At 37.8% G+C, this 24947-nt stretch overlaps 1 protein-coding gene and 1 long non-coding RNA gene across 2 annotated transcripts; one reads left to right on the top strand and one right to left on the bottom strand.

Annotated features, from left to right (window-relative positions):
* Positions 1-17239: 17239 nt before the first annotated feature.
* LOC135250739 (nuclear receptor subfamily 4 group A member 2-like) lies at positions 17240-23703 on the bottom strand. The gene is made up of 8 exons (XM_064327354.1): positions 23529-23703; positions 22796-22894; positions 21570-22438; positions 20795-20924; positions 20351-20511; positions 19607-19809; positions 19264-19442; positions 17240-19144 (listed from the first exon to the last, which is right to left on the bottom strand). Exons 3-8 carry the CDS (start codon positions 22434-22436, stop codon positions 18888-18890), a joined length of 1797 nt encoding a protein of 598 aa, XP_064183424.1. The 5' UTR covers positions 22437-22438; positions 22796-22894; positions 23529-23703; the 3' UTR covers positions 17240-18887.
* A 141-nt stretch (positions 23704-23844) lies between these two features.
* LOC135252039 (uncharacterized) lies at positions 23845-24803 on the top strand. Its single transcript, XR_010329275.1, has 3 exons — positions 23845-23950; positions 24039-24068; positions 24487-24803. It is a non-coding gene; the product is annotated as an uncharacterized LOC135252039 (long non-coding RNA).
* Positions 24804-24947: the final 144 nt, after the last annotated feature.

The following is a 24947-nucleotide window of genomic DNA, read 5'->3' on the forward strand; positions in this document are numbered from 1 at the left end:
GGAACATGTAAGTGTCATGAAAAAAAACATAGCCTACCAGGTTTATTCATAGCATATAGGCTAGGCCTATATCATTTAAACCATATTGCCAAATGCTGGGAGAAACAATGTGCAACAATGTAGATTTTATAATGTGCTGTGGGATCAAGATTCCAGTCCTTGACAGTCTGGGGTGTAGTGCACCCAAAACATTTGAGGGGGCACAAACTCAAACAGAATGTGGATTGCTTATAGCTAAGAGTGATAGTATTATACTTCCAGCAGTAACAAGACACAACCTAAAACTAAAACACACAAAATATTTCAAGAACATATTGTGGTATATGGTGGTGCTGTAAAATAGCAGTGGTAATATTTGGTTCCACTGATTCAGTTGACTCTGCCCAGTTGCAAGGACCAAACGGTTTGGAAAAATGGATAAAAAAAGATGTAGCCAAATGCAGCATCAGCACTCTAGTTTCTGTAATATTTTAACCAGTTATAGCATAATGTCTGAATAAATTATTACTTTTTTTACAGACACATAGGCTACCTCACATGAAAGGAGTTCTCTTGTATATCCTTAAAGCGAAATATTAATGATAAAGCACCAGACAGACCCACCTATTCAGCTATATTTCTTTGCATACAAAGTTTGTTTTTATGACATCCCTAACGTTGTTGGCCATATCACATGAATATATGCTGCAAGTACAATACAAGCTTCCTTAGGTTATTGGTGAGCAAGTAAAATCATATTTGTAGTTTCATTTAGCAAGGCTGTCCTACATTCATTTGTTTAAATTTTTTGTCAACTAATTTATAGCTACTGGGTATTTAAATATAGAAAGTGGTTTGCTTGGATTCACAGGAGATTTGCGTTTGACCAAACAGTGATGTATAGGACTGCTAGTTTCACCCAACAGTTCCTGTTACCTTTTTTGTTGCCTCTCTGGTAGGGTAGTAAAATTTAGTTCAGAGAACTATTCATGGTATGCTTTTGCCGGCAATGGAACTGCATCCAGAACCCATGATCAAGGTTTCGTGGCACGGTACGGTACGATACAGCATGGAAGTGGAAAAAGGGCTTTTGTGAAACATTTCTCACGTTAAGATTACAATATCTGCACAAGATAAGTAATAGTTATTTACTTGTGTAGAATAAAATACTTGTTCAGCTATTACAATTGCTATTATTGAATGTTCATTTTTACTAGAAAAAGTTACTTTTGTTTAGCCATGGTTCAGTATAACCTTCTTGATTCACCCCAAATTATCAGTTTAATATGTTGCTAATTATATTTCCATTGACATATCAGGATATTTCCAATTGGAGTGGGAAAAAGTACCATGTTAGTAGCTAAATACATTGCTTCAACATACTCACAATCTGCCCGCCATACCAAAGGAAGACGTTGTGGGGCCTTATATACATTTTCTTATATAATATTTTTAGTGGCTGTTCATTGACTGTTCACTAGCATGCAATGGGAGTGCTTTCAAACTGAACTGTGGAGAATTTGTTACTGTGGTGCATTGTTCCATTCTGCACCATGCACACACGTCCAATAGTGTTTCAAAAGTGTCTTTCAGTTCACTGTACTTAATTCTGCATTCTACATTACAATTACATATTCAGCAATGTCTGTCAACATTCACTGTTTCAAGCTGGTAACTGAGGTTGAGTGAACAGAATATAGGCAAGGGCAAGTAGCATGTTACAGCAGCCTGATTGGTTGCTGTGTAAATATCATTTTCACAGCTGCAGGAGGAGAGGCAAGAGTGCTGTCACTTTGCCAAAGGTTAGAGTCTTGCTTAGAGACTTGAGCCTACCATGAGGCTGGCTTTACCATGATTAAATAATAAAAAATGTTTTTATTCTGACAGTTTTGTTATTATTCCATCTCATTAAAGAAATTCAATTGGTTTTCATAGGATTCCCTGGGCATGCAGGATGCCAGTTGATAATGCGGGTTTGTCTTACTTAAATTGCAGACAATGGGCATCAAACTTAAGTCCTGCAGAGCAGTGTACATGTTTTTTGTGATTCATTTAAGAGAAAAAGATCACCTTTTGGTCAAAGATCAATCTTAAACCCATGAAAATTCTTCTTAACAGTTACTTACTGTTGCAAATGATGAAGCAGCAAGAAACTTACCATAGCTAAATATTGCTAAAGTAAGGAATTCAGACACAATCAATAACAAATTCTTATTTTCATATTATATTTTGTCCTCAATAGTGGAATATTTGTCTGAGAAAAAATTATAATATTCAGCAGATTTTGTGACTACATGTTCATAATCTACATCGTTTTTCTGTCAGTAACAAAGAACAGGCATGTGAACTTATTTCTTGATTGATTTCAATTCATTTATAATGCTATGACCTTTATAAACACGATTTCTCGAAATATAATACTCTTTTTTTTGCTAAAGGACAAACATCTCTTACTAAGCAGCTAGATTTCTGCTAGATTCATTTAAGCAGCTGCTTTGCTATCCTTTGATGCAATTGTACATGAACAAACATGGACAAATCTATTGATTCACTTCTCCATATCAAGATAAATGATATGTAAATACAGTATTTCGGGAAATAATTTAATAAAAATGTACATATTACATCATAGGCCTTGGAAGAATGACAGCAATTGGATTTGGCAGACAAGAGTTAGATATCTTTTGATCCTGGGGTTCGCATTAAAATCTAATTGTGTCTGACATCGAAACAGTCTCTGCTAGGATGACAATATCTTTGGCAGTTTGCTCTCAGTATTAGTTCTACTCTTAAATGGTAAACTGACAAATGATGACAAGCATGTCCGTTTGGATTCATAGCCATTAATATATCCTTTGACAAAAACAGATGTTGAAATTCTGGTATTGCTCCCTCAACCATTTTAAAATCCTTGTTAATTCTGTCCTTCTGGTAGGGTAATCACACTTATAAGATGATTCACAATAAATTGTAGTAAAGTGTCTTCCTGAGATTGTGCTGGGTAATTAGATGTTCTTCAGTGCCGGTAACACACTTCCACACATTTATAGGGCCCATTGTAAATTGCCTCTGGACACCACTCAATCTGCACCTTATATCTTCTGTGCTGCTGCTCCAGAGACATATCACAGAGGATAGTGAGTCACCCACACAATCCCGCAGCCTGCATGGACAGCACAGTGGGGCGGCCCTTAATTGGAGCTGTTCAAGGTAGTTAAGTAGTGCTGTCTGTGTATGGCCCATAATAATGGGCAGATAAGCTGACAATGGGATATGCGGGAAAGCTTGTGTCTCATCTTCCCCGTATTCTCTCTTCTTAACATGCCACTGATGTGTTCTTGATGCACCATTTCCTGGCAACATTGCCTGTCCCAAAATGCCTGTTTTTAAAAAATATATATCTCTAGTGCTAGATTGGGTGCTTTAAAATGTTAGGCTACACAAATGCCTTGTTAATTCTGTCCTTTTATCCAAAGCGACGACTTCTTGTACGTCGCTTTGGATAAAAGCGTCTGCCAAATGAATGTAATGTAATGTAATGTAACATGCTTTACGAGTGTTTTGATTGTGGTCCACTTTGTGTGTGATAGTGTATGTGGGGCTGGCAAGTGGAAAGAAGTGGCCACTGCCGTTGGCATTAGAGGAGAGTCTGTGTGGTTTTGCTGCCCTCAATTCACAGCATTACAAAGGCCCTATGTCTGAGATGGCCAAAAAGGAAGAAAGAAAAACTAGGAGAAAAGAAATTTGGTGAAAGGTAGAAAAAGCAAGAGAGTGCATTTCCTGGACAATATAAGTAAATCAAATGGAAGGCAAGCACTTTTAAGAATAGAGGTGCACTGTTTAACTTCAGCTATTCACCCTCCTCGAAAAAACACCACCCTTTGTTAGGGGCAGTAGTTGCCCTGATAGGTTGGGCCGTATTTACTAAGGATTTTCAGGGTTTTTATAGATGCTAAAGAGACAAAAAGCATTTGTCCATATTTAAAAAGGTGCCGCACCGGAGGTCACAAGTTATTGACGTGTTACCTGTATCAGGCGTTACATTTATGGTAACTCTCTCCTACGTTTGTAAAAGGAGATAATCTTTTAAAATCTTTTTTAAAACACATGGCTCCTGTTTTTAGGAACAGTTGCCTGTTAGAGAAGTAGAGAGATTGTTACTCTTGAGATGGTTGGCTATTGGTTATGGAATTAAACAACTAGAAATATAAAAACGATGTTCTGAAGCTTTTACTAATGATATGTGTTAACATTTAAAAGTGACAATGCCTGCCCATTGCATCTATGGATCCTGACACCTGTCCAAAACCCAACTTCTCCAGAGATGGAGCGGTACAATAATGTCGCTTTCCTTTCCATCCAGTTAAATGAACTCACTGCAGCTGTGCTGATTTACATAACTAGTTTTAGTAAATACCCCTCTCAGTTCAAAACATGACAATGTCAACAACAATGATGCATAATTTTGAGACCCTAATGGTAATTTGTGGCATGCTAAGTAAATATGGCCCCTTGTATTTTGTGTAGCCTACATCATGGTCAAAGTGTGTGCTGATGTGTATTTGAAGGGGTTGGGATATTGAATTGTATTCCTGCACAGGGCTTAAAAATGGCTAGGGCCGGGGCAGCATACTGTGCAGAGATAGACTACAGATAGACTCTTGGAGTGCTCTGCATTCTCATGTCTAGCATCTTTCATTATAGACAAAGCTGTGCCCGCTATGAGCAAGGCAGCTCTCACTTATAACACATGGGCAGAAGATATACTGTAGTTTTAAGCCCTGTTTGATGAATCTGAGCACAGGTCCAGAGGGATAGCATATCTTAAACCATGCTCTTTTACTTTCTAATCCTGAATTGATTTGATTTGTACTTGAATTCAGCTGCTTGCAAACTCAATGGCAAACAAGAGACTATTTACATAATCTCATTGCTGATGTGGGGCAGGTAGTACCCCCTCTGGTGAACAGAACCTTGCTGTATTTTTAAAAAATTATTTACCAAATGTCTTCATAGTGCTCAATATAATTCTGTTTGAACTGAAGGCAGATTGTTTCTTCTTTTTTTTCTTTTTGTTCCACTAGAACCTATTTTCTGATGCACCACTTGACAAGCTTATTTCAGTGTATGAGGGGCAAGTAGTTTTTGCTAAGGTTCTGCTTTGGTCTGAAAAGCATATAATCATGTATATTTAAATATCATAGATCATAAAGATCATTAATTGTATCAGGTAACAATACCATAAAACTAATTGTTTAAAAGTTTACGTAATTAGATTTTTTTCTACGTGAAATGAGGCACAACTTGGATTATGTCTTGAAGCTAAAAAAGTATTAGGGTAAGAGACAGTCATTGATTTTGGACAAGCCAAATAATTTCACTTTAAGCGTGACATATATATGGTATATCCTTATGTATTTTGATATAGTTTTAATATATTGTACAATATTTCATTGCTGTATTTGTATGTCTTTCACAAGCGGTGTATAACAAGCTTTAAGGTTTTAAAGGGGACTGAACAGAATGGCTAATTGCTTAGCACTACCCACAGCTTTCACTTCGACAAAGCTGAAAGTGAAAGTGTCCATGCACTACAGCAAAGAAGCATAGTAGAGATGTTGCAATGTGGGTGGGGTTGGGCTTTGACCCCCTCCTCACACATTATATATGCCAAAGCTGTTTGTGGAAAATGGGTAACCCCCCTTAAAGGCATACTATGTAGGATTTGTACCTTGAAAATATTATGAAATAACCATGCTAAGGCATATCTACGTTGCACTGGCAATCTGTCTGTGCACGTTTGCCAAATCCATGCTCCCCTACTTATATTTCTTCTTATACTGTAAGATATGTTAGGGGATGTTTCAGGTTGTGAAGCTCTTTTCTGTGTGGGGAGAGGTGTGTGTGGCTACAGAGCCTATGGGGTGTGATTAGGTTTCAGCGGAGCATTTGTAGCTAGCAAGCTACAACAATGGTGGAGGTGAAGAAATTAAATAGGATAGTGGAGGGCAGTGAAAGTGTTGGTGATATTAGAGACATTCTGGGTGAGGGGAAAGGATCAAGCAGGGTTTATAGGGCTGTGGTGTAATACCTATTGGAAACGCATTTGGGGAATAGGATCTGACTACTGACCTAATCTGCTCCACACTCCAGCACAGTAGGTGGCAGTAATGCACCTTTCATGAAGTTAGCTGCCAATGAACACCATTGTAAAAGAAGAAGAGGTGAAGCAGTACAAGTACAGTGAAGCAAACCAACAGGATTACAGGACCAGAGTCCACCTTGGAATTGTTTTCCTCGATGGTGGCACACATGCTATTGAAAAAAGGGTATATAAAATTAAAGCAGTATAAAAATGGAGGTGAGTGGACAGGGTTGAGGATGGAGGAGGAGGCTTCTTTGATTGTAAACACAGGACTACAGAAAGGGGAAAAATCCTGAATAGTATGCCGTTAAATCATAATAAATTCAGCAGATCTATATCAGTAAAATGGGAAAACAAACTGAAAATCCTACTTGGTATGCCACCCCTCATGTTTTATTGCCTGTTAAAAAAGACTCACAATGTTATGTGAATAATGACAGTAAATGCATTATAGAGTGTAACAAAATCTTGTTTTATTATAAATCAATTCCATTGATCACAAACAGTACTGGTTTTTCAATGCATTTTATGAAACAAAAGTCTTGGCTCTAAGATCTGAATAGCTCATTTTGTGGTTATACAGTCCAGTTCCTGCTTGTCATTGATTCAGACCAATCAAGTGGGGGGCATCTTGAATTCTCAGAAATAAATACACTTCTGTTTTACCTTTGGGAATGAGTCTCTATCCTTTCTAGTTCAGTAACCACTGAGCAGAACATTCACTACACTGAATCAGAGACATGTCTGCCCTGTGGTTACCTCTTGGTCATCCTTCTTTACGGAGGAGATCACAGGAGAAGTACAAGTCACATACAGTGCAGTCCATATGTATTTGGACAGTGACACTATTTTTGTTGTTTTGGCTGTGTACTCCTTTCAGTGAAGACTCTTCAATTAAATTAATTAATACTAGGTTAAAGTAGAGACTGTCATCTGTAATTTGCTGGTATATACATCCACATCGAGTGAACTATGTAGGAATTACAGCCCTTCTTATATATAGTCCATTTTAAGGGATCACAAGTAATTGGACAAATGAACATGATCTGAAATAAAATTGTCATATTTAGTACTTGGTTGCAAATCATTGCATTTGCATTTGATGACTGCCAGAAGTCTGAGACCAATAGACACCACCAGATCCTGGGTATCCTGCATTGTATATTCTTGTATATTCACTGTAAATCTGTGACATTAACCGAATTTGATATAATTTAATGAAGTAAAGTGGGGGAGGTAATTGGATCCTTTAAGATTCAGTCCAGGAATATGCTGGATCACAATTAGAAAATAAATTCAAATAATACTATTTAGCTTTTATGGCTAGGCTGGAGCATTTGTTTCTGAGCTCATTGAAAATTAACCTGCTAAAATCAGTAAACCTGGCTTTAGCCCTTGCTATATTGCTCTCTTACTGTAAGTATTTTGACAGTTCTGTGGAATACCATGAATTTGTTCTTCTTGAATCCGTGGTGCCTTGAACAATCCTCTGTTAAGTATCTCTAGTACAAACAAGAGGACAATGCTCACATGTTATTTGCAAAGATGCCAGTGAAAGGATATCTGTGAGGTCTATTAGTTACTATAAGATCAATCAGTGTAGATTTTGACAGATCCTTCAAATGTGGGTGGTGGGGTAAGATATTAGTTGTGTCAGATTTAGCTCAGTTTAGGTCTCCTAGAATTACAAAAACAGAGAGTAGATTAGAAATTTCCTGAAGAGCATGTGGTACTGGTGGGGGGTGGGGGCGGGGGGACTGGTGTATCACCTTCAGAGAAACACCAAAACAGATATATAATACAATACATTCAAATTGTTTAGAAATGGATGAGGAGAGTAATTCAGATACTTGTAAGATGAGTTTGACATGGATGGCCACACCACCATCTCATTCATATGCAACAAACCAAATCTGTGTCTCTGTTTAAAATCATGAGGGTTTCTAAAATTTTATTTGTTCACATATAAATTGTGCCTTTGCAGGCAAAAATGGAACATGGACCAAATTATTTACATCCACACCACTAGCTCATTGAACGTGGCAGTCTATAAGAAGTGGAGAGAGTGGAGACTACATTATTCTGATAAACCTTTATTGGGCTTATTCGCGTGTGCGGTCCCTATTTAGGACTATTTTCCTTGATACTGTCCCTGTGTCTAGGCCTATCCCCCCCTATATAAATAGTAGTTTCAAATGTAGTATGTCCATTGCAAGGGTTTAGAAACTCAGTACTATTATGGAGATGGTTTAATGGGAGACAAAAAGAAAAAAGGGTTTGATGGAAGTGATGGTGAGCTGTATATTTATTGCTAAAATACGTGTGCTAGACCTAATAGGGTGCAGCCCATCGTGACTGAACAGTTAAGATCAGTTGTCAGCATGTGGTGCAGATACAGAGATACAGCACAACGATAACCTTTGAGCCAAGTGTGGAGCTGCCTAATATGACTGAACTTGGCATCATCACCATACCAGGGAGCAGGTAATGGTCCTGAGACAATACAGCAGTTGCCAGAGTCCAATATGGTTTGAATAAGAGTCTTAAAATCTTCTTTGAATAATTCAGATTGTTTAAATGAAATGTCATTCTTTCAAAGGTGAATAATAAGAGATGAAGCAGAGGATTGATGGTGAAGAATGGGTGGAATGGCAAAATTAATGTCCATACCCGAGCACCAGGATGACAGATAGCTTGATAGATAGGTAAGAGATGGCAAATCGACTGAAAAATGGACATTCATATCCTTCGAAAAGCGGTGAGTAGTAGCCTACAATTAAAAGGGGACTGTGAAGCGACTTTAAAAACTGCGGTATTCTATGAACCCCTGTAGCCAGTGATGTGATAGTCGGTCTGTCACAGCACTCTGGCAATTTTTTTGCGCTTACAGAGCGCATTGAACTGTGAGGTAGCCAAGAAATAATAAAACACAAAAACAATGTATAATCTTGATAAATTAGGCCTATGTTGTATTTTCTATTCATACAATCGTCATCTTTGTAATTGACAAGTTTATCATCTTCTTCATCACCACTTTACCTTAATCAGCACCATAATATCTTCTGAAAAATAATTTGAGAGCAAATTAAATATAACCCTTTTCAGTATCGATGAGTCTCATACTCGTTCATGCGCAGGTGTGCCCGTTTAAGCAGTTGCACGCACTGTGACGTAAAACCATGCAGACCAAACTAGAATTAAATAAATCTTATAACGTGTTCTGTGGGTTCTATATCGTCTTCTGTGGGGAAAAGATGGTGCCTGGAGAGTAATTAGTTCAATGTGAAGAAATAAAAAAACCTTAAAAGTACTGTCCGAAATAATTCTATTTGGCCAGGTTAAATTTGTAGTTCTGAATGGACTTCAATGGGGAAATTTGCTTTTTGGCACCAGAGGCTTAATAAACTGCAATATCTTGAGTAACCACCGGAGTTTATGAGCTTCACAGAGAATGCCAATCCCTGGTCCCCTAGATTATATAGATCGGGTGCTGCTGACAAACTCTTTTGTAGACCATAATTGAACAAGGGGTTTACCACATCGTGGTCTGGTGGGGTGTCCTGTGCTGGCAGTTGGTGGAGCATTTGTTGTGTCATTGCTGTTAATGTTACCTGGTCTACCACATTCGGCTGCAAGTGTTTCTATAAAAATATCATTGTCTGAAAGGGTCTGAACTAGTTTACTGGCTCCGTCAGCCATCGAGTACCATTTAATAAGAAGAGCCAAGGCATGTTTACCCCCTAGGCAGCCCATCAACTGGAGTTACTTAGGAGGACACAGCATATATTGGCTTTGTCCCAAACAGAGCCCTTTGGACTCACGGTCCATGGACTCAAAGACTTTAATGGTGTATTTCTTAGGATGGGCGAGTCCACAAGTTGACAAGGGCTTGAGGGGTATACAAAGGGTGAAATTGGACAAGACTTCTGACATCACTGAATATGTGACTGAGAGCCGGAGATACAACCTTACTCAAATTTATATGATAACAGAAGAGGCGAGTTATTCACCAACTGAACTAGGTTGCAGGGGCAGTGCACAGTTGGCTTTGCATCACCCAAGGGATATATGGGAGGGATTCAGTGGCAGTATTCATTGCTTAAGTGACCCCTGTTTTCTATCCAGGCTCCCCTGGCTTGCTCTATACACATGTGTATGATTGGGTCTCCTCCACCCCTGCTCTGTGTGGGCGCAGCTAGTGGCTGCAGTGTGAAAAGAAGCAACTAGCTGACACCACATGCTTCAGAAGAGAACCACAAGTTGTCTTCACTCTCCCCAGCTGGCAGCAGGGGCATATATGAGCATGCTTGTATGCAGTTTGCAAATTGGACATTATAAATTTGGGACAGGTAAAAAAAAGAAAAAAAAGAATGCTTTGGCTTAATGTTTTGAGTTAATGAAAACATATAGAAAACATGCTATCCACTTGTGACTTTCTGTGAGAATCAACTGAGAATAGCTTGTGGATGTGCAAATCAGTCCTTAGAAATTCATTTTTTGAATCGATGATTTGATTAGACTGAATGAAATGTACTAGACGTTTTCAACTGTGGGCAGTACGATGGTGCAGTGGGTAGCACTGTCGCCTCACAGCAAGAAGGACGTGGGTTAGAATCTCGGCTTGGGGCTTTTCTGTGTGCTTGCATGTTCTTCCTGTGTCCACGTGGGTTTCCTCTGGGTACTCCAGTTTCCTCCCGCAGCCCAAAGACATGCAGGTAGGCTAATTGGAGACTCTAAATTACCCATAGTTATGGGTAATGTTTAAAAGTTGATTAAGTTAGATAAGCAATTATATAAAATATCATATAGATCGTATGGTAACTTGATTAACTGAGAATGTACTTTTAAAAGTCTATATACGTATCTAAGTGTACACTGTTTTACCCCATGCCATGTTGCTGTTGCAATGTAAGCTAAAGGAGACTCCAGCTGTGGTATATATCAAGTGCTTTGGGGGATTAGAGGACCTCTAGGCCTGCATGGTCAGCCTTGATATGGACTCCCTGATCCTAAATGACAATTGGCTAAATGGAATCTTTGCATATGGTGATTAAATGGATCTCATAGGCTGGAATGACAGTTCTTTGTCTCTGAAAACTATATAAACTTAATTATTTTTCAATTTTTGAAGACTTGTACCTCTTCCTGACCGGTCTTATTATTAAACTATATAAAGGAGCTCCTGACTCTGTCGTTTGTTATCTTTATCTTCAACACCATCATTTTTGTTAAGAAATTCCTACAGTAGGTATGAGTGTTTGAGTGAATGGTGTGTGTGCCCTGCGATAGATTGGCAGGGTGTATTCCTGCCTCTCGCTTAATGCATGCTGTGATAGGCTCCAGCACTCCCTGTGACCCTGCTCTGGATAAGCAGGTATAGATAATGGATGGATGGATTCAATTACTTTCCATTGTTTTTTATTAAAAATTATCAACATAAATATATTATTGCATATTATTGCAAAGAATACCATATGTGCTGACATTGGAGTAGCACGACCCGGAAGGAGTGTAGCACAGTGGGTAAGGAACTGGGCTTGTAACCGAAAGGTCGCAGGTTCGATTCCTGGGTAGGACACTGCCGTTGTACCCTTGAGCAAGGTACTTAACCGAAATTGCTTCAGTATATATCCAGCTGTATAAATGGATGCTATGTAAAAGTTGTGTAAGTCGCTCTGGATAAGAGCGTCTGCTAAATGCCTGTAATGTAATGTAATGTAATGGAGTAGTGGCGCACCAGACCACAGCGCAGCATTACTTACACAAAAATGATCTGCCTGGAAGAACTTTCAGAAGGAAACCTTTCCTGTTATTTCATCAAAAATGTCAATATATGAAATATACAACACAACACTTTGATAAGCCAGAGACTTTTTGGGATAAAAATGCTATGGACTGATGAAACTGACAAGGGAAGCATTTGAATTAAAGAACACCTAGCCAACCATTAAGCATGGGCGTGGCTCTATTATGCTTTAGGGTTATATGGCAGCCAGTGGCACCGGAAATATTGTGCGGGTGGAAGAATGGATTCAACTAAATATCTAGAAATCCTAGAAACTAGTGTCTCCGAGTCAGTCTGCACAGCCCCTAGACCTGAATATTATTAAAAATCTGTGGGGAGATTAAACATACAGTTTATGTAGTTTATGACCTAAAATATTTCTTAACTAGAGTTCTGCATGGAAAAGTAGATAAAGCTTCCTAAGGCAAGAACAGAAAGACTGTTAGCTGGCCTCAAGATATGTTTGGAAGCTGTGATTTCTGGCAAAGGAAGTGTTACTAAGTACTGACTGACAGGGTGCCCAAACCTTTGCACATGCCCAATATTTTTCAGTCTGTTAAATGTAACAAATAAAAAGTAACTGAATGGAAATTGACATAAATATGTCGTGTTAAGTTTGTTCCCGGCAGAGGTTGTGTACTTTTCACTTCGAAAGTCAACAAAGCATGCAAGTTCACCAGGAGTGCCAAAATGTTTGCATACCACTGTACCATATGCATGTTTAACATACATACACTGTTTTAAACCATCCCATCAGTTTTAACCTGACTTAAATACTCAAACCTACAAAAACCTGTGAAAAATCCACTTCTCCATGTTACTAACTGTTTGGAAATAAGGTGAATGTAATTTTAATGTAATGAAAAAGTAGTTCTGTAAATGTTCAAAAGTTAACAAAATTGTATGTAAACACAATATATCTCATAGTTGTCTTGTATCCTTGCCTGAAGGTAGGATTATTTAATGAGAACTGGAGGTAATACAGAAGCTGTTGCAGTGGAGCTATACAACAAGATAACTGCCAAATATGACAGAAGAAGAAAAATAAGAAGAAATTCCTTGCTTGTGAGTAGGCTTTTTAGATGTATGCAGCTCTACTTTAGCTCACGTAATTGTAATATACTAGTCTTTTCCTTCAATCAGCTCAGCTGGAATACAGTAAAGGGAAAAGAAGTGGAGGCTGGCTGTACTCAAAAATGAGTACAGCCAGCCTCCACTTCTTAGCATGCTAGTGTTTGCCCTCCCAAATTGACAGGGGATTTTGCAATGATATTCCAGGCCTTTTACCATGACTGGACATTGAAATTAGGAGAAAATAAAAATGGGAGAATTAAAATCAGTTTTTAAGCAGTTAAAACAATTTAGAGAAAATGAAATGTGAATGTGAATAATTTGCTATATTAATACAATTATTTTGGAGGTTGACACTACCTACTGTGCAACACTGGCACACATACATTTGCTTTCTGATGTGCTTTGGCATTTAAATCATTTTATTTTTGGATTCTTATGCAGTCCTGCAAAATGGTTGATTAAAGGAAAGAAATGGTGCTCTGGTGATGCTCATTACACTAGTGGTGAAAACCAACCAGGCACAATGGTTTGTCAAAAATTTTAATTGGAGGGCAAAAACTTTCCAGAGAAAATAAAAACATTAGAGTGAAATTAAAAGTGTGGCATTACCGCAATCCAAAATTTCTAAAGTCAAATTGCAGGACTTGGAAAATATTTGTGGATTCAGGATCATACACAGTGCATCAGTGAGTTCAGCATTTAACTTATATTGTGCAGTATGTCATTTATAGTGATTAAATAGGATTACTATAGTGCAATAGTTGGTTACATGTATTATTTCTGATCATTTCAGTAAAGATGTGGCAGAATACTGGTTAGGGAGCTGGGGGTGCACACCTTGTAGGTTCAAGGGTTGCAGTTAGGGCACTGCTGTTGTACTCTTGAACAAGTAACTTAACCAGAATTGCTTCTGTGTATATCCAGCTGTGTAAATGGATTGTATGTTAAAAAAGTAAACTGTGCAACTTGCTCTGGTTAAAATGGTCTAAATGGAAATGGCATAATACCTTTTGGTCAGGAATGTAACCCCAATATAACATAATATATACAGTATAAGAAAATCAGATTACTCTTATTGCACCTTTTACTGGTGTAATCTCACACCATTTGACCACCTGTAAGCAAGCTGTCATATTCATGTTGAATAAAACTGTCGAATTTATCCCTGTGTTACCTTTACAATGGGTCTTCATGTACTGGGCCGTTTAGAGGAGCAGATGGATTTGCACTTGCCTGTTAGTCTCAGTCTACATCCCCTCCTGAAGAAACAAAAGAAGTGTGAAGCTGATAAATGTAATGGGATCATGATTTTGTGATGTTGTATTGTTTTGCTTTAAATTTGCAGTCCATATATTTTTCAGTCTGCATACACATAATAAAATTCAACTATGAACAAGATAAAAATGGCTTCAACTCAAAGTGGAAGAACTTGTTAGTTGTTGTTTCTTTATCAAGCCTCATCAGGTATATTGCCTACTGCTACATTACCACGTTCAAATTTGATTATTTTTTATTATTTCCATTTCAGTGACCTCTGTTCCATGACTGAAATATTATGTCATTTCACAAAATGAACTGAAAACAGTAAGCTTTTTAAAAAAGTTTTTTATTTTTTTATCAATTCTTCAGTTGAATTTAAATTCAGTTTGTGAATTGACTGAATTTAAAATTTTAAGTTGACCCCAGCCTGGAAGGCACTTAATCACCACACTTTGTGATAAGTTGTCAACTGAAACATTGTTACATTTTGAATAAAAAATAAAAATAATGATCTCATGTAATATCACACCTTCAGAAGGTTATAGGCCTTTCAAAACCATCTAGCATGTGTGTCCATTTTAGGCAGTAGGATCACAAGCCTCTTTCCCACTTCCAGATTCTGAGCAACAGGGACTTGAACTATGAAACATGAACCATAATGCTTACAGGGTCTTTGATTGTATTTCCATTACATTTTCTCAAGCCCGTCTGTTCACATTCTCTCCCAAAGGTGATGTCTCTAAATTTGGCATTATTCAGCTTAGACCAACATTGCATGCTAAATTCTCTCTCACTGCAGTGAGAACAAGGTTTGGAGGCACTAAAAACTACTATTGTGTCTCCTTACAGCTAGTTATTATTCAAAGATCTAAAAATGAGGAAATATGAGTGAATATCTAGCAACAACAATATCAATGGGGATAAAAATCTATGATCATTCTGAAGTATTAAACACGGTTGCTCTGTCCCAACAAAATTATTTCAAACATCTAAGGATTGGTTTATTAGGTTTACTCAATTGTATCTGTGGCACATGAGAAACAATAACAAATAGCTCTTGAACCAGTGATGCACACTAAGTATGCCGCAAGAAGTGGGAAGCAATACTGTTTTAGGACACCAGCCAATGAGGAATTACCTATGGTGTATTTCTGCTGTTGTAATTTCCTCTCTTGGGCAGGACATGTGCTGTAACCTGCACCAGAATACGCAAGATATTCAGTTTTTAAAAACCTTCAAGCGCCTCATTAATGCGGCAAATATGAAACCCATCCGATATCTGTGCGACATATTTTATAAACAAATAAATCTAAAAATGACGATGAAAACATTAAATCTAAAACAAAACTGTCCAAATTTTGTTTCGCACATTCATTTTTGTCGTTTGCAACAGTTCATACAAAAATCTAAATTTTAAAATTTGAAATCCTCGCAATCTGATTGGTCAGTTAGGTGAATAATTATACTTTACACGTAGGCTAAGCTAAAGGTTTCTCTACAGTACATATATAGTAATAGTGGAGCCTTGTCATTAAGACAAAACGTTACATCTTATTGTTCTAAAGTAAATTTGCTAAAGATTTCACTAAATTTTATTACCTCAACAGTCTTTGTCAGCCCAGTGTACAGGTGTTATTGCAATTTAGAGCACATGACTAGGCCCACCTAATTTCTTTCAGCATTAGTCATTAGGCACATATGCGCATTCCTGCTGTACATTTGGGGTCCTTATGAAACGTATTACGAAGATTAGATATAGATTCATGGTTAAGATAGTAAAGTAGCCTATACTGTAGCCTACCTATTAGGCCTATGGATCTTGAGGGAGCTACTTGAAATTTTTTTTTACAGTCCCGTTGTCGTACATACTCAAACATGGCTGTTTCACAAGTCATATTTGATTATATTAAACACCTAAAAGCACCATAATTTTGAATCCGAGAATCAAATAACATTGTATGGTTTCGCAGTGGGCTAAATTAGCATATGTGCAACTCCGATTTTTTAAATTCTTTTCAAATGAATTATTCCCGGCCCACACGCCGGCTACGAAGTGATGGTTTAGTTGAGTTTTCTTGTTTTCCGGTCCTATTAGGCAACAAAAACGCGCGCTTCAAGTTGCTTGTCGAGAAGCTCCACAAACAGAAATCGAAACAAGGCAACAAAAAAAATCCCATGTCATAATCGGAACTAAACTGCAAAATCTACAAAGCAGAACCTTCTATAACAATGTTCCAAGCGCATAACACATTTGCCTCTTTGCTATTGTCCAAAGTCCAAAATGTTCTCGACTCCATGGCTGGTTTTATCAGTCATTTTCTACCTCATGTGAAATTATAAAAATATTTTAAAATAATAATAAAATAAAAATATATAATGCATAAAAAATAATTTCACTCCACCCTTGACCAATTTAAAAAATCGCAATAAATACTTAATGCACATTTCAATTAATGCCAAACAGGACTAACAAGCCATTTGGCAATATAAATGATGGTCGGCTTACAGTGAGCCGATTACTTAAAAGTAGTTTTTCCGAACTTTTTATTTGCGCATTAACCTATGTAGTTTTATTTTTATATTAAATATCAAATTCGTGAATAACGGCACGAGTATAAATATAGAATAGCACTGGAAGGAACGAGCTATTTAAAAACATGAATTAATACATTTCGTTTTCTAATTACATTGATTATTATTGAATATTTTATCCAGCTAGTTTGTGGATAAATATTTTGCATTCTCCTTAAATTATGTGGTGGTCTTTTTAATACATATTATTTTTACGGCTCACATTCTCATTGTGAAAGAATGAAACATACATAAACATAAGTAAAACTTTAATATGACGCTCCTACACACGATACGGTCTACTGTTATATACTCTTGTTATTGTGCAAGCTCTATTTTTGTTCTTTTTTATTGTATTTTAATTTTATTTGCTGTACCTTTCTTATGTTCTTATTGTTTCTGTGTGATACTGCTTATAGTGTGACATTGCTTGTTAGTCGCTCTGAATAAATATATCACCGTAGTAATAATACTAATGATAATAATAGTCATATGTACATACATACATACATACATACATTTTTTGGAAGTCCGACCCCCTCTTTGAGATTCTAGATATTTTATTTTGGAAGATTTGGCACCGGTTACAGTTTGTCGGATGTTTTTCTCCATAGATGTTCCTTATTTGGAATATGACACATTACTAATATGAAGTAAGTCATTCTATATAGCTTTTGCATTTACTTTCTTCTTTGGTCATACGTATAGAAATGAGGCTAAAGTAACACAATCTAACTTTAAATGCATTTGCTTTCTCTTCTGTTCCTAGTAATGGACATTCATTAATTCGTGTTATTTAATTCACAGCAATCCCCAACTACAACAGCAAATTGGCCAACTAATAATAAGAAATGAAGCAAGTCAACTATTACATTTATAATATGTTTTATTGTAACTTGAACGATAGGGTTTCGGTTAAAATGAGCCTACAAAAAGCCGCTTGATATTTTGCCAGTCTGTTCTTTACAAGTACTCCAAAATGAAAAAAAAAACTGTTTAGGGCGCAAATATTATTTAACAGTTTTATTTGTAAACATTAAGTATTTCTTTCAAAAGGAGATATTTTCCCAGTTCGGCACCTAATGCATCGCAGCTCTGTAAAAAGGCAGTGGACTGCATTATGTACTGCACACATATTTATGAAATATACATTAAATACTGTTATAGATTTTTTTAAACGTCACTCAAGTAAAATAATATTAATCGACTAATTGCTCGGTTTCCGAGAAGACATAAAATAAAGACAAAGTGCCAGAAATAATCATGTAGCTCTCAAGATTATTTAAATTGCAGCATGCAAAATGTAGTTCTTGACAACTAAATAATAAATAGAAGATTTTATATTCAACAACAACAACGAAACATACAGCACATACAGACAAGGAATGCCGGACTGTTTTACAAACATCGAGTATGTCTTCTCGCTTATACAGATATATTTTCTTCACATTTGTGCAATACACAAAATTTGTCCAGAACTCCGAATCTTTATAAAATCTATCAGACTACATAGTGTCCGGAATATAATGTGTAGGACAGACATTATCTCCATTGCAAGTGTCTACAGACATCCAACAACGTGCACTCCCTTTTTTGAAGACTTTCCTGTCTGTAATCCAGACAGAAACACACCGCCACAAACATAAACATAAGGGAAGTCAGTCATTTACGCGCTTCATACACCTCTTATAAACGGACGCATTGGATGCGTCACATAATTTATTATATATTAATATATAAATTGAATATATTACATTTAATGACGTATTTCCCAGACAACATATTTTATTTGACAAATAGAAATACAGCTGTTGGAAAGTGCCTGACTATGTCAAGAACAGTCCCAGTTCAGTAACGCCGTTGCGGCCAATCTGTCCCCTAAAAAGGCCGCTCATTCTCCAATAATATTAGAAGTGATAATGAAACAATACCATTCATTTGAATTCAGACTGCTCCTCCGCGTGAAATACTATCTGAAATAGTGTGGAATCGCCTGAACACAAATGTCCCAGCTTTAACAAGCATATCTGCGGACGTTGTTTGATTTCGCTCGGAAATGCCATTGTCAATTATTTAAAAAGGCAATGTGTCTAGAAACAGTTTGTCAATTATTGCTGGTGGTGGAACCAAGTCTTCAAGCTTCAGGTAAAAGATACGCTGTAGACCTTGTGTGCATAGAGTGCGAAGTTCAGGGAGTTTCCCCAACAGTTTTGATAAGTAGTTTGGGCGAATCAGACCACCACAATTAAATGCCACTTGGTCTTTTAGACAATTTACAATCTTGTTTTGAAGATCTTCTACCCTCTTGGGCTCCTTTAGTCCATGTCTCTCTGTAATGAGAACATTTATTAAAGTCCCATTAGAAACGCGTTGGTAAATGTCAAAGACCTGTGGAACAAGTTGGCTGTAAGATTCAAAGGAGACAAATTAACTTAAATGTTCCTCTTACCTGTTACCATGGCAAGGGCAGCTATGCACGAGAACGATGAAATGTCTATATTCATGCTCTGGAGGTTGGAAGAAAACTCCACAATGGAGTCAATCCATTCCCCGAACCCTCGGACGCACTGGAGCCTGTGCAGAACCACTCCGTTGCAAAAAATGAGTTTACCTTCCGCTGGGTTGGACCTGAAATAAATAATTACAAAACGGTAGCCAGAGTAAGACCTTAAGATAAAAAAAAAAAAAAAAAACTCATTAGGCTACATAAGAGGTGAATTGTGTTCGACGGGGTGCTTTTATTTATTTCTTTTTACTGTTCTTGAAGTCAATAGATAATATCAAGAGCTTACCTATATGCCAGTCGTAGAACAAAAAGTTCCAGGAAAGCGGATTCAAAGAGGAGATCCTGGTCGTGTTTGGGGAGATCAGCAAACCCCGGCATCTTTTCCGCCCAACCTCGGATAATCTCCATGGATCCCGTCAGGAGATCATAGAATTGTTGGATGTGCTGGGTGTCATCTCCAGTCATTTGGTAGTCAGGGTTAGCCTGGAACTGGAATTTAATTTAAACATCACTTAATGGGGTCCTCTAAAATATATAACCCGTGAAATTACCAAGCCATTTTCTTGAAGGGGAGTCAGGGTTTAAAAAAAATAAAAAAAAATCAATTAAATGCCCTCTTTGGGCATTATTAGGCTGGCTGTTTCAAGGCAACATAATTTCAAGTACGATGTTAAACAATCTGAAATGCCCACTTCGGAACAAAGCGGAAGACAATATAATTGTAGGCTACATTCCTGGTGCCCATTATTTGCTATAGGGTAAATATTTAAGTGTTAGGTTATCTTAACGGCAGATACACAGGGACCACTTATTAGACATTAATGGTAACATTTTAACATTCTCAGTAGCCTACTTCTATTTTTGCATATTAAAATAGTTAGTTTTCGCACAAAGTTATGCCAGTAGGCCATTGGTGTTTTCCGAGTTCGTCTCTTCAAACTAGGTTTAAATAAACACAAATGCTGTTTATAGTGGCCTTGTCAGAAACACGATCAAATAGAAGAGGATCTGGCGTATTAACCCGACTTACTTTTGAGTAGTCCAAGCCTGACATAGATGGATTTGATTCCACGTGGGCCCTCACTAGAGCGCCAATGAGACTAACTGGCGAGGGAGGTTGGGGCTCCTGAGGACTTTTAGGTTTAGATGGGAGACGACCTCTTCGACCCTTTAAACTGGCAGTCCGAACGACTGAAATAACAGAATAAAAAATAAAAAAAACATGTAGGCTATGCTATTGTTAGGTAGGCCAACTATCAAGTTCTGTACGCTTTAACACAGTGGCGGTATCCGTTTGCTTAAGCATCAGTTAGCCAATGAAGATTTAGGCTGCCTTACTTTCATTTCGTGGGGCATACGATAGGCTACATTAATCAAATATGACATGATATTTTCCCATTAACATGTATCGCAAAAACGACAGATATGTCTATTTGAGGTCAATGTAGAAATTGCAACTAAAAATAAGTCTTACCTTCTTTCACCATCCCAACAACAAGGCACTTTTGGAAACGACAATATTGGCATCTGTTTCTGCGCCGTTTATCAACTGGACAGTTTTTGTTAGCCAAACACACATATTTGGCATTTTTCTGAACAGTGCGCTGCAATAAATAAATAAATAAATAAATAAATAAATAAGACAAGATAAAACTTTTAAAATAACAGAGGTGCTATATAAAGCCACACATGCGCAACAGAATCCAACCAAACAGGAGCACACAGCTTCGATTTTGTAAGGTTAAAATAATAAAATGTATGGGATAGTAAGTATGCCCGACATGTTATATTCAAGTAGCGGGGGCAGTAGCCATTCAGTAAATACAAATTCGTGTGCGTTCATATTTTTACCTTCCACTGAGACCAAGTCTATTTGAAGTGATAAGCTTATTCAATCGGTTTTGTGAAATGAACAGACCACTTAATTTTACCAATGGGAATTTTGTTCCACTTGGTTAGCCAAGACACGGTTCTCTGTTCAAGCCAAATTATTTCTGATGGAAAGTGCTATCAAAAACGTACTCAGGTCCGCAATTATACACTATGGTTATATTTATCAGCCTAACTACAACACATAAAATAATTAAACAACAAATTAGACACAGTTGGCTTTCGGCACATACGCATATCAGGTTTTGATAGTTTTTTTTATGAAAGGTTGTACAATTTCCTGTTTTCAGTGTTTCCTTTTTGTAATAATTTGTTTTCAGATACTAACAGTGATTTGTAACTGACAGCCAGGTGCCTACCTTAAAGAATCCTTTGCAGCCCTCGCAAGTACGGACTCCATAATGTTGGCACGCGGCATTGTCCCCGCAAACAGCGCACAGCCCCTCGTTAGAAGGCGATCCTCTCGGTTGAGGTGATGGAATTTGGCTGTCCATTAACTGGTGTCCATGTCCAAAATGAAGGGGGTGAGGAAATCCTATTCCTGCCTGCTTTCTGATAGCACTGGGCACACTGAAACTCTGACTGTCAAGGCCCCGATGAGCTCCTGGGCTATCAGAGTTAATTGACACGTGAAGAGGTCCGTCAAATCTCATCTGGCAACTGGACACTGGGGTTCCAGGAGGAGATTGTTTGAAGGAGAAAAACGATAGCCTGGACACCGGATTCTTGCGCTGTTCTATGATGTGTGTAGTCGCTACATAGTTCTGATGGAAACTGTGAATGGACCCAGAGTCATCCCACATATGGCTGGGCTGAACCTGGAAGTTTGCTGTTGCTGGAGTGTGGGGCGAAGACGACTTGTAGTATAATGGCCCAGAATGGGACAACATCTCTTCAGACTGAGATGGCAGATGACTCTGTTGGTGGTAGCCGTGCACATGGATATCCTCCACTTTGATGGAGGACTGTTCTCCAGAATGGGGCATCTGATACAGGCAAGGGGGCTTGACGTCGTAACTGCTGTTGTAGTTGTCCATGAACGTGCTGAAACTTGGAAGAGAGGTGGTGGCTGTGATCTCGGTGTTGGTTAGGTCCATGCTAAACTTAACAAACTCGGGCGTTAGGAAATCACAGCTGTACTCTCCAGTGGTGTGGTAGCTGTAGCTCTGAGAAGCGGGACTCGCTCCTTGCGGTGATGACCCATACTGAGCCTGAACGCAGGGCATGGCTGAAAATGAAAGTGGCATAATGATCATATGTTCATATTGCATAAAAAACAACCTTTGAACAAGTCACACCACACAAATACATAAAACATGGTACTGTTAATGTAGTAATGGACTATTATAACCCTACTGATATCTGCATTCAGCCAAATATATATGTAAATAAATTCCAAAGATGTATTGGCAATAAACCATGACATGTCAAGAGTAGAAGTATCACATATATAAACAAAAATGTAATCGACACAAGGGCATGGCCCTCTTCATGGCAAAATATTTTACTTTTTGATTAAAAGAAAAGTCTATGTCAAAAATGTAACACTTTAACTTGCCCTGAGAAAAAAATAATATGTCCATACCTTCAACCAAGTGATTATTTTTCGTGACACTTGGATAGTGCTATTGGAGGTTGTTTATGGGTCAGTTTTAAGAGAGCAGCTCTCCTTAGCAATCTCCAACTAGAAAATGAAAAGAAAACACGAAACTGGAGGCTTTGTATGGGCTACTGTCACCGTCAATTAGCTAAACTTTTCCTTCTGCACGTAAGAGATAGCCTACACTCAGATCAGCAGCCTGGCTTTTAATATAAAAGTCAAATTATCTTTAAAAAAATATGCAGTATTATTTAGTGTATGGAAAGAGTACAACGCAAAGTTCTGTTAAGTTAAACCTGTTTCAATATGAAACGCAACATTTTCTAATTTATGTTGCGCTTAGTTCTAATAGTTTAATGAAATTGTCAGTAATAATACAGTTACCTACAACTAATATAGTTTGTTTTAGTTTATCAGGTAATTCAATATGGGGAAAAAATAGCGATTTAAACTGTATCAATCAATTCATAACAAATAGTTCACGTCAGCAATGTTATAGTTTACAGCAGTTGCTTACATTGTATATTAGGCTGTTGTACAAGTAGGCTATGACCAATCAATGCTGCAAATTCGACTTCTCTCAACTACTGCCCGAAGCATAATTGAAGACTTGTAGGCACCACCGGCAAAAATTCTGTCAAGCAAAAACCATGCTGAACCGTGGTGATCTAGTGATTCTGGACTTTTCAAGCCACAATGAAATGAATGAATTCAGTACCTTATATTGCCATCAAAAACGCCACTGACAATCCACGAAGATGCAGCAAATATCGTATTCTTCAATACACGCGTATAAAAACGCGCAGAGCTTATGCCCCAAAAAGTGTAACCAACAGAAGAAGACCGCCTTATTGCGTACAGCACCATATGCTGTATCGGTACAGACTGGCATTGTTTCTAATGTGCCTTTGTTTATGTGAGCTGCGAATACCTCAACCCACGTGTCTGAAAATGTTACGTCATCAGTACCGTCAATGATCAGCACCAATCCCTTTCACCGAGGGACTGGCTTTCTCAGTTCTGCCGGCCAGTTCTTTGGCACACAGTAACATGGAAACGGGTTGACTGCCGTGGAACCCAACCCTTCTTTCAAATAGTGTCATTTATATTTGTGGATAGATCGCCGAAATATGTGCACATGTAAGTTAAGGTATATTCTGCATTTTAACATTGTGATGTCTATATTCATTTTGCACACCTAATAGCATGTCACTCCCTTGCGTTTCAGCATACCCAGCAGCCAGGTACGAAGAACAAAGTAAGTTCCAAAAAGTATTTATTGGTCACAGTAGAGCATGATACACATCACAATTCTTAGGCCCATACAAAGAAGACATAGTCCAAGTAAATTTTATGATGTACTTTTTTTTCAAGCCATTTCAAAAAAAAAAAAAAATTGGCGGTTCATTCGTAGAGGTTAACATCTTCTACGTAATTGTACTTGCATCTGCACAAATGTATGACGAACGTTCTCGAGTGAGCTATAAAACATGTCACAGAAATTTGTCTTGTAGGCCTAATAGTCCATCTCGATGTTGCTATCGTTTAAACACCTATGTTGTATTGGTCACAGAAAAGTATTTCCTCACACACACACGAATATGTGTCTGTTATTTCTGGTAAATGTCTAACAATCTGGGATCAAATATTATTCTGTTATTATTTCGTTTTCACAGACCGGGCTGCTTTCCACGTGTTCCGAGTTAGGCACAAGGGTGAGGGTCCATAGTATACCTTTTTTATTACTGCCGTCATTTACTGAGCTGCTTGGGTTGTGAGGGCACACCGGAGCCGTGCTGCCTTCAGTGAACGATTTCTTCAAGGGAAGGGAAGGGGAAAAGCGATCGGAGATGGCAGAATGGTAGTGACGCAGAATACGCTGTTTTGACGCACCTGACGGCCTGTGCAAGATATAGCTACGTAGTCCTTTCTTGTCTGCTGTTAGTTCCTATTATTATAACTGTTTGAATATGTTACTGATCTGAAAATTGTATCGCTGGCTGTCGGAAACAGAGTAAAGAAACATGGGGCTATTTTTAAAGTAAGAATGACTTTTATACATCTTACTCTTAAGAGATTATGATAAGGTTACACCCAGCCTGATTACAATAGTACTATTTTCCATTATACCTGTGAA

Source organism: Anguilla rostrata, chromosome 3, assembly GCF_018555375.3.
Source record: "Anguilla rostrata isolate EN2019 chromosome 3, ASM1855537v3, whole genome shotgun sequence".
NCBI classification, from domain to species: domain Eukaryota; kingdom Metazoa; phylum Chordata; class Actinopteri; order Anguilliformes; family Anguillidae; genus Anguilla; species Anguilla rostrata.